At 43.0% G+C, this 13,804-nt stretch overlaps 1 protein-coding gene and 1 pseudogene across 3 annotated transcripts in view; one reads left to right on the top strand and one right to left on the bottom strand.

The window, feature by feature from the left end:
* Nucleotides 1–13,804, top strand: part of Dip2a (DIP2 acetate--CoA ligase A) — an 88,035-nt gene that overhangs the window by 6,355 nt on the left and 67,876 nt on the right. For all 3 annotated transcript variants that reach the window (XM_090351027.1, XM_090351038.1, XM_090351046.1), the window contains exon 2: nucleotides 5,568–5,639. In XM_090351027.1, the coding sequence (XP_090207153.1) occupies nucleotides 5,568–5,639 (72 nt within the window). The remainder of the gene's footprint in view (nucleotides 1–5,567; nucleotides 5,640–13,804) is intronic.
* LOC150069799 (RNA demethylase ALKBH7, mitochondrial pseudogene) lies at nucleotides 10,353–10,984 on the bottom strand (annotated as a pseudogene).

A 13,804-nucleotide genomic window follows, 5' to 3' on the forward strand; every position in this document is an offset into this window, starting at 1 on the left:
CATATCGGTAGTCAGTATAATTAATGTATATCCTTTATGTCTTATTTAAAAACTTGTAGATAAAAACTTAACATTTATAAAGTCTGCTTTTATGTAGTACCCAGGCTGGCTGAACCTCGATCCTCAGGCTCTTGAGTAGCTAGGATTACAGGTGTGAGCCACCGCGCCCGGCCTGTATGTGGGTTTTTATTTGAACATAGTCTATTTATCTAAGGTAGATAGTCAGGACTGCGGTTACACACTCAGCATTGTGAAAAGAAAACTTCTAGGTTGTTTTCCAGAGTGGCTACGCCATTTGCACACCCTCTAGTAAGGACTGGAAGTCTTACTGCTCCCTAATTGGTGTCATCTCTTGATTTTTGTCAGAGTTTTGAAAAAGTTTAACCATTACAATGGGTTTGTTGTAGTACTGCATGATTGTTTTATATGTATCTATGACAAACAAACACCCAGCCTATTTTTTTTTTTTGCCAGTCCTTGGCTTAAGCTCAGGGCCTGAGCACTGTCCTTGGATTTTTCTCAAGGCTAGAGCTCTACCACTTGAGCCTCAGCACCACTTCCGGCTTTTTCTAAGTTTGTGTTACCAAGGAATCAAACCTGGGTCTTCGTGCATGCCAGGCAAGCACTATACCACTAGGCCAAACTCCCTGCCCCTGCATGATTGTTCTAATGTCTGCTTCTCTAATGGAGGGAGAAGATTAGGAGCAGAAATCAAGCTAGGGCTCAGTGGCTCACACTTGTGATCCTCACTACTCCAAAGGCTAAGACCTAGAGGATTGTGGTTTGAAGATAGCCTGGAAAAAATGTGTATGAAATTCCGTCTCCAGTTAGCCAGCAAAATATAGGACTGGTGGCATGGCTCAAGTGTCAGAGCACCAGTTGTGAGCAGTGAAAACAAACAAAAGGCCCTGGGGCCAGCTCGAAACAATCCAACAAACAAAACCCAAAGCAGTAAACTTTTAAAAAGACAAAAACAGGGCCCTTGCTTAGCATGCATGAAGACCTGGGTTAATTCCTCGATACCACATCCATAGAAAAAAGCCGGAAATGGTGCTGACGCCCAAGTGGTAGAGCTCTAGCCTTGAGAAAGCCCAAGGACAGTGCTCAGGCCCTGAGCTTAAACTCAGGACTGGCAAAAAAAGAAAGAAAGAAAAAAAAAGAGAGAAGAGAACTCTTACAAGCTGGTGTTGTTGGAAAATTTTAGTAGACATTTTAAAAAACAATATATATATGGGGTGGTTCTGGCACCTGAACACAGGGTCTGGGCTCTGCCTCTGAGGTTTTGTTTTCAAGGATAGCACTCTTGCATTTTGCAGCTCTGCTTCTGGGCTTTTGGTGATCAATTGAAGAGAAGAGTTTCATGAACTTTTCAGGCTCAAGCTGACTTCCAGATAGCTAGGCTTATAGGTATTTCCATATATTTTTGAACATTTTCTTTGAAATAATTTTGGACTCATACCTAAGAAGTGACAGAAATAGTGCATAGAACTCTAGTGTTCCCCAGGAACCCCTTACATAACCATAGCATATTGTTAAAGCCATCTCCCATTTCTTCTTCTCCTTCTCTTCCTCTCCCTCCTTCCTCCTCTTCCCTCCATCTCCTCCTCCTCCTCCTCCTCCTCCTCCTCCTCCTCCTCCTCCTCCTCCTCCTCCTCCTCCTCTTCCTCCTCCTTCTCCTCTTCTTCCTCCTCCCCTTCCCCCTCCTCCTTCTCCCTTTCTCCTTCTGTCCTGGGCCTTGAACTAACTCAGGACCTGAGCCCTGTCCTTGGGCTTTCTCAAGGCTAGGAAGTTTGGCGGGTTCGGATATGAGATACATTTTTGACACAGAGTATATTCAGCTTGTGATGGATTTATAGATATGTAGTTACGTTGTACAGGGAGGGTCAATTACATCTGATTATGTTAGATTGTTTCTGCTATAAAAAAAGAAATGGGCTCCAGGGTATATTGAGCATCTATCAAGGAATTAGTATGTTTAATGTCTTGATACTCTTTGGCACCTTAACCTTTTTTTTTGGTGGGGGCTTGAACTCAAGGCCTGGGTGCTATTCCTGAGCTCTTTTGCTCAAGGCTAGCACTCTGCCACTTTGAGACACAGTAATGCTTCCAAAACTTCAATCGTTTTTTTTTTTTTTTTTTTGGTGTGTGTGTGTGTGTGTGTGTGTGTTGTGCATGTGCATGAGTGAGTGCTGGCTTTGGGGTTTGAACTTAGGGCTACTGGGCTACTGCTGTCTCAAAGCTGTTTTGTTCAAGGCTAGCCATCTACCACTAGGCTAGGTTTTTTTTTTTGGGGGGGGGTGTTAATTAGAGATAAGAGGTCTTGTGGAACTTTCCTACCCAGGTTGGCTTGAAATCAAAGTCCTCAAAGCTCATTTCCTGTGTAGCTGGCCTTACAGGCTTGACTTGGACTTACAGTACCTCTTCATGTCCTGGTCCCTTCACTATTTTGATGTTGATTTGAAATGGAGCCATAGTAAGGATGGATGGTTTCTAGGAAATGAATACTTATTCTGATAAATGAATCTCTTTGCTTTTTTTTTTTTTGGCCAGTCCTGAGACTTGAACTGAGGACCTGAGCACTGTCCTTGGGCTTTCTCAAGGCTAGAGCTCTACCACTTGAGCCACAGCACCACTTCCAGCTTTTTCTGTGTATATGGTACCAAGGAATTGAACCTGGGTCTTCGAGCATGCTAGGCAAGCACTTTAACCACTAGGCCAAAGTCCTGACTCTCTCTCTGCATTTAAATAATGGCTTATAAATTTTAGCATTTATTTTCCATTTAAATTGGCCACATGTGAGTATATTTTAGAAGAAACAAATTTTAGTAGATGATCCTTTAAAAATATGTATGCTTTAGCTGGGCACTGGTGGTTCTCATCTATAATCCTAGCTACTCAGGGGGCTGAGATCTGAGTATCTCGGTTCAGAGCCAACCCAGTCACTAAAATCCGTGAGACTCTTCTCTCCAGTTAACCACTAGAAAACCAGAAGTGGTGCTGTAGCTCAAGGGTAGGGCAGTAGCCTTGAGCTGAAGAGCTCGGGGACATAGCCCAGGCCCAGAGGTCAAGCTCCATGACACGGTGAAGGGAAGGGGTTTGGGGGAACCAGAAGTGGAGCTGTGGCTCAACCCTTGAGCAAAAAAACCCAAAAAGCTCAGAGGTAGCACTCAATCACTGAGGCCAAGTTTAATCCTGCACACACACATATGCTTTGAAGTACACAGTTCAGTTTCTTTTGTTGGTCATGGGGCTTGAATTCTGGGCCTGGTGCTGTCCCTGAGCTCTTCAGCTCAAGGCTAGCACTCTAACACTTGGAGCCACAGCACCACTTCTGGTTTTCTGGTGGTTAATTGTAGATAAGAGTCTCACAAACTTTAGTGCCTCGGCTGACTTTGGACTGCAATCCTCAGATCTCAGCCTCCTGAGTAGCTAGGATGACAGGGGTGAGCCACCTGGGCCCAGCTACAAGTTCAAATATGATTAGCAAAACTATGCAGATAGCTTGTGGAGCAGATGAGGGTGATGATCCCTGTCACATTGGTGGTCTGAGTGTCCAGGGAGTGAAGAGTCCACGTCCAAAAGATCTGGGGGTGGGCTTGCTCAGAGCCTGAGGATCTAGGCATGAGGCAAGGGCGGGCACTTCCAAGGGGCCTTGGAGTTAGATAGTAGGTTAGTCAGTTGTACTCATCTCTGAGGATGGGTTGTTGTTAAAATAGAATATGTAGAGAAAGAAATGGGAAACAGATTCTTAATACAGTTCATGTCATTGAAAACACATGGACCCAAAGCAATGCCCAGCTTCAGTCTGTGAAAAGACACATGAAACATAACAGGACAGTTGTTTTGTGAAAGTGGGGGTAGACCATGGGGTGAACCATGGGATGGGAACAGGCAGGGCAGGTTGACTACATGCAGGGTAGGTCTTCATAGCTGAAGGACTTTGAGGTAGCCCCACCAATAGCTCATTCCTGGACCAAACTTGGGCCTCCCTGCTCAGGGGCTCCTTTTGTTTAGAATGCCCACCTAGAGCTTCTAGTGGCACATGAATTAGATGTCAGACACTTGTGCTCATATTTTCATATAATAAAGCCTGAGCGAGATGAATTTTTTTAATTTGTCAGGAGGAAATACTTAGTTAAGCACTCAGTACATGTCTTCCGTTACTCAGCACTCGACTGCTTGCATGGAGGGATGTGTAGGATGGAGGAGGGCTTACAAACAATGCGATCCTCAGCAAGAGTAAAGGTAGAAAGATTGCACCAACAACAACTTAGTGACGGTTTTATAATAGTTCTTTTTTCTTTTTGTTTCTTTTTGTGCCAGTACTGGAGCTTGAGCTCAGTTTCATGCTCTTGTTTGGAATTTTAGCTCAAAAATGGCACTCTCAGTTGAGTCACACATCTACTTGTAGCTTTCTGCTTGTTAATTGAAAATAAGAGTGTCATGGACTTTTCTACTCAGTCTAGCATTGAACCACAGTTCCAGATCTCAGCCTCCTAAGTAGCTAGGATTATATATGTGAGCTACTAGTATCTGGCATATTTCTTTTCTTTTTGCCAGTCCAGGGCTTGAGCTCAGGGCCTGAGCACTGTCCTTGGACTTTCTCAAGGCTAGAGCTCTACCACTTGAGCCTCAGCACCACTTCTGGCTTTTTTCTGTGTATGTGGTACCAAGGAATCGAACCCGGGTCTTCATGCATGCTAGGCAAGCACTTTAACCACTAGGCCAAACTCCCGGCCCTATCTGGCATATTTCTTCACTAAATAAAGTCTTCAGAAAAATATCAAAGATCCACCATTAGCATTTTCAGTTCTGTGTAGGAATGAAATAGTGAATGAAGATTGAAGTATGCTTATGAGGTACCCTACCTCACTCCCAGGTAATTTAATCTGTTTGTGAGAATTTATGAAGACAGCAGTCCTTTCCCCAATCATCTCCCAGGAGTGCTCATGGCTAAGGATGGCTAGGCTTATGAGACTCCTTTTTCCAATGCTCCCCAAACTTGAGCCTGCACAGACATCATTCATTTATTACAGATGTAGATTGTGAAGCGTGGCCTGCATTCGTTTCTGATAAGCTCCTAGTTGATGCTGAGCAGTACTTGAAAAGTTTTGTTACTTGTATGCAGTGAGGGTCTGTGAATAGAGTATGTGTATAGTGTTGTATAATCACCACTGCAGTCTTGTCACAGAGGAAGTTTTACCATCCCAGATTCCCTGATCGATCCCTCTGATGACAGTCCCCCGTCCCCCGTCTCCCTCCCCCCCTCTTTCCTGGCCTGTAGATTCATCCATTCCAGAATGTCACTAAGTGGGATGGTTTAGGGTGTAACTCTGTGAGTCTGATATCTTTCAGCCACTGGCGTAGGAGATTGGCTCAAACTCTGCTATGTGTCCATGATCTGTTCCTTTTTATCACATGGCTTCCTATGAATTGGATCCATCAGAATTTATCTAGTCACCTAGATGAAAGACATAAATATTTTTAGGTTTTATGCGGTAAGCTTTTTATTAAAAAACTTACAACTTTAGAGAATATGTGATTATTTCTTTAATCATTATTTTTAGGTGACATCACTCAAAAAGGATATGAAAAGAAAAGGGCAAAGCTGCTTGCACGCTGTATTCCACTTATTCAAGGTAAGATCCGGACACTCAAGTGTTTCATAACCATTACCCTGTCTACTTTCTCCATTCCTTTTCATTATAGTACTGGAGTTCCTCACCAGAGCAGTAAGGAAAGGAGAAGAAAAAAGGGATCTGAATAGAGAAAGAAGTCAAGCCATCTCATTTACAGATGACCCTATGTCTAAAGGAGCCTAGAGACTGCACTCCCACAGCTCCTAGAGCTGATAAATACCTTCGGCAAAATAGCAGTATATAAAATCAATCCACCAAAATTAGTAACTTTTCCATATATCAACAATGAGTGGATAGGGCAATCAGGAAAGCAATTCTATTTTCCATAGCTTTAAAAAAAACAGCCTAAAATAAAAAAGCAATCCTTAGAAATAAACATAGCCAAGCAAGTACAAGTTCTCTATAATGAAAATGATAAAACTCTTAAGAACAAAATTGAAGACAACACCAGGAAGTAGAATGACTTCTACTTTCATGGATGAACAGAATTAACATCGTGAAAATGACCATACTACCAAAGGCTAACAAAAAATTTAATGCAATTCTATCAAAATTTCAATGTCATTCTTTGCAGAAATAAACTATCCAAAAAAAAAAAAAAGAACCACAAAAAGTTCCAAATAGTCAGAACAAAGCTGGACCATAAAAGCAGTGCTGGAGGTTTTATAGTTACATACTCCAAACTTTACTATAGAACTGTAGTAAGAAAAACAGCTTGGTATGGGCACAAAAACAGAAATAAAAACCAGTGCAATAGGCTAGATGGCGCAGAAATAAACATATACCTAACAGTATCTGATGTTTAACAAAGAAGCTAAAAAATATATGTTGAAAAAAAAGACATCTGGTACTGGGAAAACTGGACATCCATCTGCAAAAGACCGATACTAGATGCCTGGTTTCTTACATTTGCACAAAGATTGTCTCAAGATGTATGACTTCAAGACCAGAAACCTTGAACCTACTATAGGAAGGAACAGGAAAAACATTAGAACTTATTGGCATAGGTAAGAACTTCCTGCGTAGAATTCCAGGAGCCCTGGGCTGGGAGCATGATCTAGTGGTAGAGAGCTTGCTTGGCATGCACGAAGCCCTGGGTTCGATTCCCAAGAACCACATGCACAGAAAAAACCGTATGTGGCTCTGTGGCTCAAGTGGAAAAGTACTAGCTGCTAGCCTTGAGTAAAAAAATGTTAAAGGATAGTGCCCAGACCTTAAGTTCAAGCCCCAGGACTGGCAAAAAAAAAAAAAAATCTAGGAGCCTAGCAAATTGCAGAAGGAATTGATGAACTGTCAGGGTTTTTAGTCTTGGCCTCCCTCGCTGGAGGACAATCAGATGCATCAGGGAGACCTCTCAAGGCAGGAACTCGTTTATGGAGGAAGTCCATTCAGCTAACATAGGATGCAGGAGCCTATCAGCACAAAGGTGGCAGGGTGGGGAAGGTACTCTCATTGAGAAAGTCCATTTAGCTAACATAGGAATCATGTGCTGTATGAGAGAGGGAAGGGTTCAGGCCCTATCAGAGGTACCCATCACAAACCACAGCCACGCTTTCCAACCGGGCGGCAGGCACCATCTCACCCACGACCAGGGAATGAGCACTGGGCCACGAGTTAGGCCTCCTTTTACCGCATAGGTTTCCATTTCCCTGATGTGACGTGCTCCACAATGAAGGGATTACATGAAGTTAAAAAGACACAAGCCAGGTGCGGTGTCTCATGCCTGTTATCCTGGCTACTCAGGAGGCTGAAATCTGTGTATCACAGTTCAAAGCCAGTCCAGGTACTGAAGTCACTGAGACTCTTACCTCCAATTAATCACCAGAAAGCAGGAAGTGGGGTGTGGTTCAAGGGGTACGGCTATAGCTTTGAGCTGAAGAGCTCAGGGGCAACGCCTAGACCCAGAGTTCAAGCCCCATGTCCCACCAAAAAAAAAAAAAATTCTTGCACAGCAAAGGACATCTTTGCCAGCTATAGATCTGACAAGGGTATAATATCTAGAATAATATACAAGGAACTCAAGAAACTAAATCCTCAAAGAATCAATAACCTAATTAATAAATGGAAAAATTAGCTAAATAGAGATTTCTCAGAAGTAAAAATGATACATGAAGAAATGCTTAACATCTCTGGCCATAAAGGGAATGCAGACCAAAATAACATTGAGATTTCATCTCACTCCAGTAAGATTAGCTATCATCAAGAATATAAACAATAACAAATGCTGACAGGGATAAAGACAAACCCTTTTACACTGTTGGTGAAAATGTAAACTAGTTCAATCACTTTGGAAGGCAATTTGGAGATTGCTCAAAAAAGAAAATAGACCTAATCTATGAGACTATTTCACATCAGGATATAGTAAGGACATTTTCACATCCATGTTCGTTGCTGCACTATTTACCATAGCCAAGTCCTAGAAATGACCCAGATGTCCTATAATAGATGTGGATCTAGAAAAAAAAATGTGGAGTGAGTATGTATTTGTATATATACGTTTGAATTTTACTCATTTATCCCATAGAATAATAGTGTATCATTTGCAGGGAAATGGATGGGCTGGAAAAATTATGTTACATGAAGTCATGTGCAGAGAGACAAACAGCCTGTTTTCTCTTATGTGTGAGTTCCAAATCACAACATATATGAAGACATATATAGTGTTATATACTATTTATACAAACAAATTGAATATAGTGTGTTATATTAAGGAGGATTCTAATAGAGTAACTCCTCTGAATAGATAGCTGAAACGTGCTTTTGTCAGGGCTGAGGTCAGTGGAATTGGAACAACCAAATGGAGATAGGAAAGGTAGGTGAATACACTCATTATAGTCGGTGAGAAAATGAAACAGGATCACTTATGGGTATGGATAGGATTTGGAGAAATGGGGTAGAATAAAGCAACGGTTAACATTGATCAAGATACATTGTACTTGTAAACTAATAGGCTGAATTAAAACTCCTTTATACAATTATTTAGAGGGAACAAAAATGACTTTTGTTTGGCAATGTTGGTATGTTCCTATTTTATTAAGGACTGAAAATATACTGTCTGTTAGGCAATGAAAGTCAAAAGCATAGGCGATAATTTATACAATTTATACCTCTGGCTTGTTATAGGACTTATTTTCATGTCATAAGGCAGGCTAGCAACATACTTACTAGGCTAGAACATAGAAAGTTTGTTTCTGTTTATTTCCATATTAGATCCATTCAGTACATTCATCATTCATTTTGTGGAACATCGTAAGCCAATTCTAAAATTTATATTCAAGTGTAAAAGTTTAAGAGATTCACTGGAGCCCAGGAGTGTTGCCTAGTGGTACAGTGCTTGGCTAGCAAGCATGAAGCCCTGGGTTCAAGTCCTCTGAACCACATACACAGAAAAGGCTGGAAGTAGGGCTATGGCTGAAGTAGTCAAGTTCTAGGCTTGAGAAATCCCAAGGACAGTGCCCGGGCCCCAGTACTGTCCAAAAAAGAAAAAAAAATGGTTTAAGGGATCCAAAATACACTAAGAAGAAAATGTGGGAATTTTCCTGGGTATATAAACAGAGTTACAGCGTTGTCATTGAGACATGGTGGTTTCCATGAGTTGGTAGCCAAAACAGAAGAGCCAGTCCAAGTGCAGACTTGCATGGGTATGGATTGGCACGTGGAAGAAGTAGCATCTTGACCATGGTGCTGACGTGGCTCCCTGTCCATGTGTAAAGCACATCATTGGATACTAAAGTGAGTTATTGGGTCATTAGGCTAAATGTGGCAGGAGAAACTATATAGAGCATCTAGAACATCCTAAAAGAAATTCATCACCATCTTGAGATGGGTGTTGAAGGTCCCATATCAATGAGCATACAGGGAGGGATTGACATAAAACTTTGGACTACATTACGATTGATAGCTGCTTCTATTTTTTTTTAATCAAAAGACACCATAGAGAGATTGAAAAGACACAAATAACTGAAAAAAGAACTATACTAAAATGTACGAGTATCTTGCTGCACTGCAGTATATGAGCCCTGCTCAGGAGCAGCAGCTGAGACTCAGTCTCCTTACAGAATGAGAAAATGCTCAGCAGAGAAATCGGCGGAGATTCAAACAGGTGTTCCAGAAGAGGAAATCCTAATAGCCAAAAGCATAAGCCACAGCTTCCTGCAAGATTTTTTTCTTCTTCTTTTGGTTGCAAGCTTGAACTCTGGGCTCCACTACTTTGAGAAAATTGTCACTTCCTGCTTCCTGGTTGGATGACTGGAAATAAGTCTTGTGGACTTTCCTTTCCAGATTGGCTTTGAACTATAGTCCTCAGATCTCAGTCCCTGGAGTATCCAGGATTACAGCTATGAGCCACTGACACCTGGCTGGCATGTTTTTTGTTGTTGTTGTTTGTTTGTTTTGCCAGTCCTGGGCTTGAGCTCAGGGCCTGAGCACTGTCCTTGGACTTTCTCAAGACTAGAGCTCTACCGCTTGAGCCTCAGTACCACTTCTGGCTTTTTTCTATGTATGTGGTACCGAGGACTCGAACCTGGGTCGTCATGCATGCTAGGCAAGCACTCTACCACTAGGCCAAACTCCCGGCCCCCATGTTTTTTTTAAACATGAAAAAAAAAATAACCAAGACCTTAATTGGTACATGAAGAATCATACCAATTTCATAGATAGAAAAAGTTAACATTAAACTTGCTGTTTTTTTGTTTGTTTGTTTTTTTCCACTTGGCTAATATTTATTGGCATCTGGGTGCAGAGAAGACTAGAAGGGGAGGTAGGCAGGGGCGCTGGCAATGAATGTAATAAAGAAGCTGCTTTCCTGGCCTTGTGACTGTTGCCAGTGTGTGCCCTCACCAGCCGCCATGGCACCAGGTGGGCAGATGCTACCCTGTACAGGCTGCAGGTTCCACAGGTAGCTGGTGGGAGATGGCTGGGCTGTTGCTGGTCCAGCTTTCATCCAAAAGTCTGGTATGTGGGAGAATCTGGGGACCAGCCAGGCCTTCAGCAGGCTGGGGGTGGCTGCCCTGGCCCTGTGCCCTCAGGGAGGGAGCGGCAGATTACAGAGATGCGTCGGCCCCCGGGGAATGTGACGTTCCCCGAAAAAGGACTCTTCATCTTGAAGAATCTCGTGAGAGAAGTCGTATCGGGCTGCACCCCACGTCCCAGTGATCGTATTCGTAGCGGCCACGGCGCAGTTCGGGATCCAACTCCCGGCTCAGAGTCTCCTCCTCCACCTTGCTCAAGAAACCAGGCCTCACCACGGCCTCATCCTGCAGGCGACTCAACACCGCTGGGCACGAGCCCCGTGTCCATCCAGAACTAGCAAGCATCCTCAGCGCCAGCCGCCCACTCCCGGCCATAGCCTTCCTGCCGGGCCGTGCGAGAAACTTGCTGTTTTTTACCAAGTGCCAGTGGCTCATGTGTGTAATCTTAGCTACCCATGAAAATCAAGGGGTGAAATCATCCTGGGAAAACAAATCCTTGAGACTCTTACCCAATTAACCAGCAAAAAGCCAGAGGTGGAGTTGTGGCTCAAGTGGTATGATTCCAGCCTTGAGTAAAAAAGCTGACCAAGAGCAGGAAGCTCTGAGTTCAAGCCCAGTACTGGCACAGAATTGTAAATAAAACTTTCAGTTTTCAAAACAACCTGTGAACATAGTGCAGTCTGAATGTCAGTGGCTGATTTTTTTCTTTTTTTTTTTTTGGTTGTGGGGCAGGCTACTGCCCTACTCCTAGGCCTAGGTGTTGTCCCTGGGCTCTTCAGCTCAAGGCTACCACCCTATCCCTGGAGCCACAGTACCATTTCTGGTTTTGTAGTGGTTAATTGGAGAAAAAAGTCTCACACACTTTAGTTTTAGTGCCCAGGCTGGCTTTAAACCATGATCCTCAGATCTCAGCCTCCTGAGTAGCTAGAATTACAGATGTGAGCATTGCACCCGGCTTTTTTTCTTTTTTTTTTTTTTGTCTGTCGTGGGGCTTGAACTCTGGGCCTCAGTGCTGTCCCTGAGCTCTTCAGCTCAAGTCTAATGGATCTAATGCTGTACCACTTGAGCCACAGCGCAACTTTCTGGTTTTTTTGTTTGTTTGTTTTTGGTGGTGATGTTGTTGGTTATAGGGCTTGGCCCCAGGGCTTGGACACTGTCCATGAGCTCTTTTGCTCAAGGCTAGTGCTCTACCATTTGAAGCCACAGTTGTTCTTCCCATTTTTGAGTAGTTAATTGGAGATAAGAGTCTCATAGACTTCCTTGCCTGGACTGGCTTTGAACCATGATCCTCAGATCTTAGTCTCCGGCAAAGCTAGGATTGCAGGTGTGAGTCACTGGTGCCTTGCTGATTTTTTTTTTTTTTGCCAGTCCAGCTCTTGAGCTCAGGGCCTGAGCACTGTCCTTGGGCTTTCTCAAGGTTAACACTCTCCCACTTGAGCCACAGCACTTCTGGCTTTTTCTATGTATGTGGTACTGAGGAATCGAACTTGGGTCTTCCTGCATGCGATGCAAACACTCTACCACTAGGCCAAACTCCCAGCCCCCTTGCTGATTTTTTTTAAATTGGGATTTGAACTAATGATCCATTTGATGAAGAATACTTGTAACATTAGTGGGTAAATTTGGAAAGAATCATTAGTGAGCAGGAACTGGTTGGTGAAGCATGAACATAGTTGTACAGGTCCTAGGGTAACTACAGGTAGCTGACATGGTGGCAGTTCTGTTGGAGGGAAGGGAGGGAAGTGGTGGCTTGAGGAGACAAAACACAGGACTTACTTAATAGTTGTTGCTGTCCTTCTATACGCAAAAGAGCTCTTCCTGTCCGTCACCACTGAGCATACATTTTAGCATTTAATTTTGAAATAGGTTTTTACCTATAAAAAAATGACAAGATTCAGGAGACTATTTGTGTGGGATTGTGTTCCCTGGCGCTATCTTTGCAGGAAGTCTTTGGGTGGAAACAGTCTTCACAGGCAAGTGTGTGGAGCTGGAAGCTAGAAAGGAAAAGAAGTGACAGGTGTGATTGGCTCCCCCAGATAGCTGAATGGCAGCTCTGTGGTGTGCATAGTGAAGAGCTAGTCCTGAGCAGAGGGAGGTTTCCTGTCTTTACTGGGGCACGAGGGCTTCATAGCTGTATAAAATAAGTCAAAATTCAAAGAAGAGGGTCAATCAAATCCACATTCTACACTCCAGTTTTTGTTTTTGGCCTAGTGCTACTTAGGAACCTGATGTCCAGAAGATCTCATTTTGAAGACAGGCTAGCCAGAAAAGTCTATGAGACTCCAGCTCCAAAATAGAAGCAAAAAGCTAGGCTAGAAGTGTGGCTCAAGTGGTGGAGCTGTGAGTAAGAAAGATGGGCAAGTATGAGTCCCCCCTCCCCGCGCCAAGTTCAGGATCTGGTATTAGGGGGAAAAGGTTAAGGAAAAGGGAAAGAGGCCGGGAGTTTGGCTTAGTGGTAGAGTGCTTGCCTAGCATGCACAAAAGACCCGGGTTCGATTCCTCAGTGCCACATACATAGAAAAAAAGCTGGAAGTGGTGCTGTGGTTCAAGTGGTAAAGCTCTAGCCTTGAGAAAGCCCAAGGACAGTGTTCAGGCCCTGGGTTCAAGCCCCAGGACTGGCAAAAAAAAAAAGAAAACTAAAAATTAAGTTCAAAGACAAGGAGACAGGAGGATTGTGGTTCAAAACTAGCTCAGCAAACAAATAAGTGAGCCTCTTAACCAATAACCTGGTTATAGTGGCATATACTTGTAATCTCATCTACTCAGGAGGCATAGATAGGACTGTAGTCTAAGACTGATTCTTGTCAAAAGGGAGACCCTATCTGAAAATTAAACTAAAGCAGAAAGGATTGGGGACATCACTTAAGTGATAGAGTACCTGCCCAAAAAGGAAGAAGCTCTGAGTTTAAACCCCAGTTTAGCCTTTCCCCTTTCCCCCTAGGAAAAAAAAAATCAGAGGAAACAGATGGGCAATAAGCACTAAGTCATGTTCAATCTCAGTAATAGATATAGAAGTAAAAATTAAAGTGACTCATTTTTCTCTTATGAAATTGGCAAAATTCTAAAATTCTTTCCTAACACCTGGTGCTGGCAAAGATGTGAGGAACGGGTTCTTGCATTCATTGCTTGTAAGAGTGTGAATTCCTATAACCTTTGGAAAGTTATATTTTGGTATTTGTTAAAGTTAAGAATACA

This window comes from Megascapheus bottae, chromosome 1, assembly GCF_031878675.1.
Source record: "Megascapheus bottae isolate mThoBot1 chromosome 1, mThoBot2.hap1, whole genome shotgun sequence".
Lineage (NCBI taxonomy): Eukaryota > Metazoa > Chordata > Mammalia > Rodentia > Geomyidae > Megascapheus > Megascapheus bottae.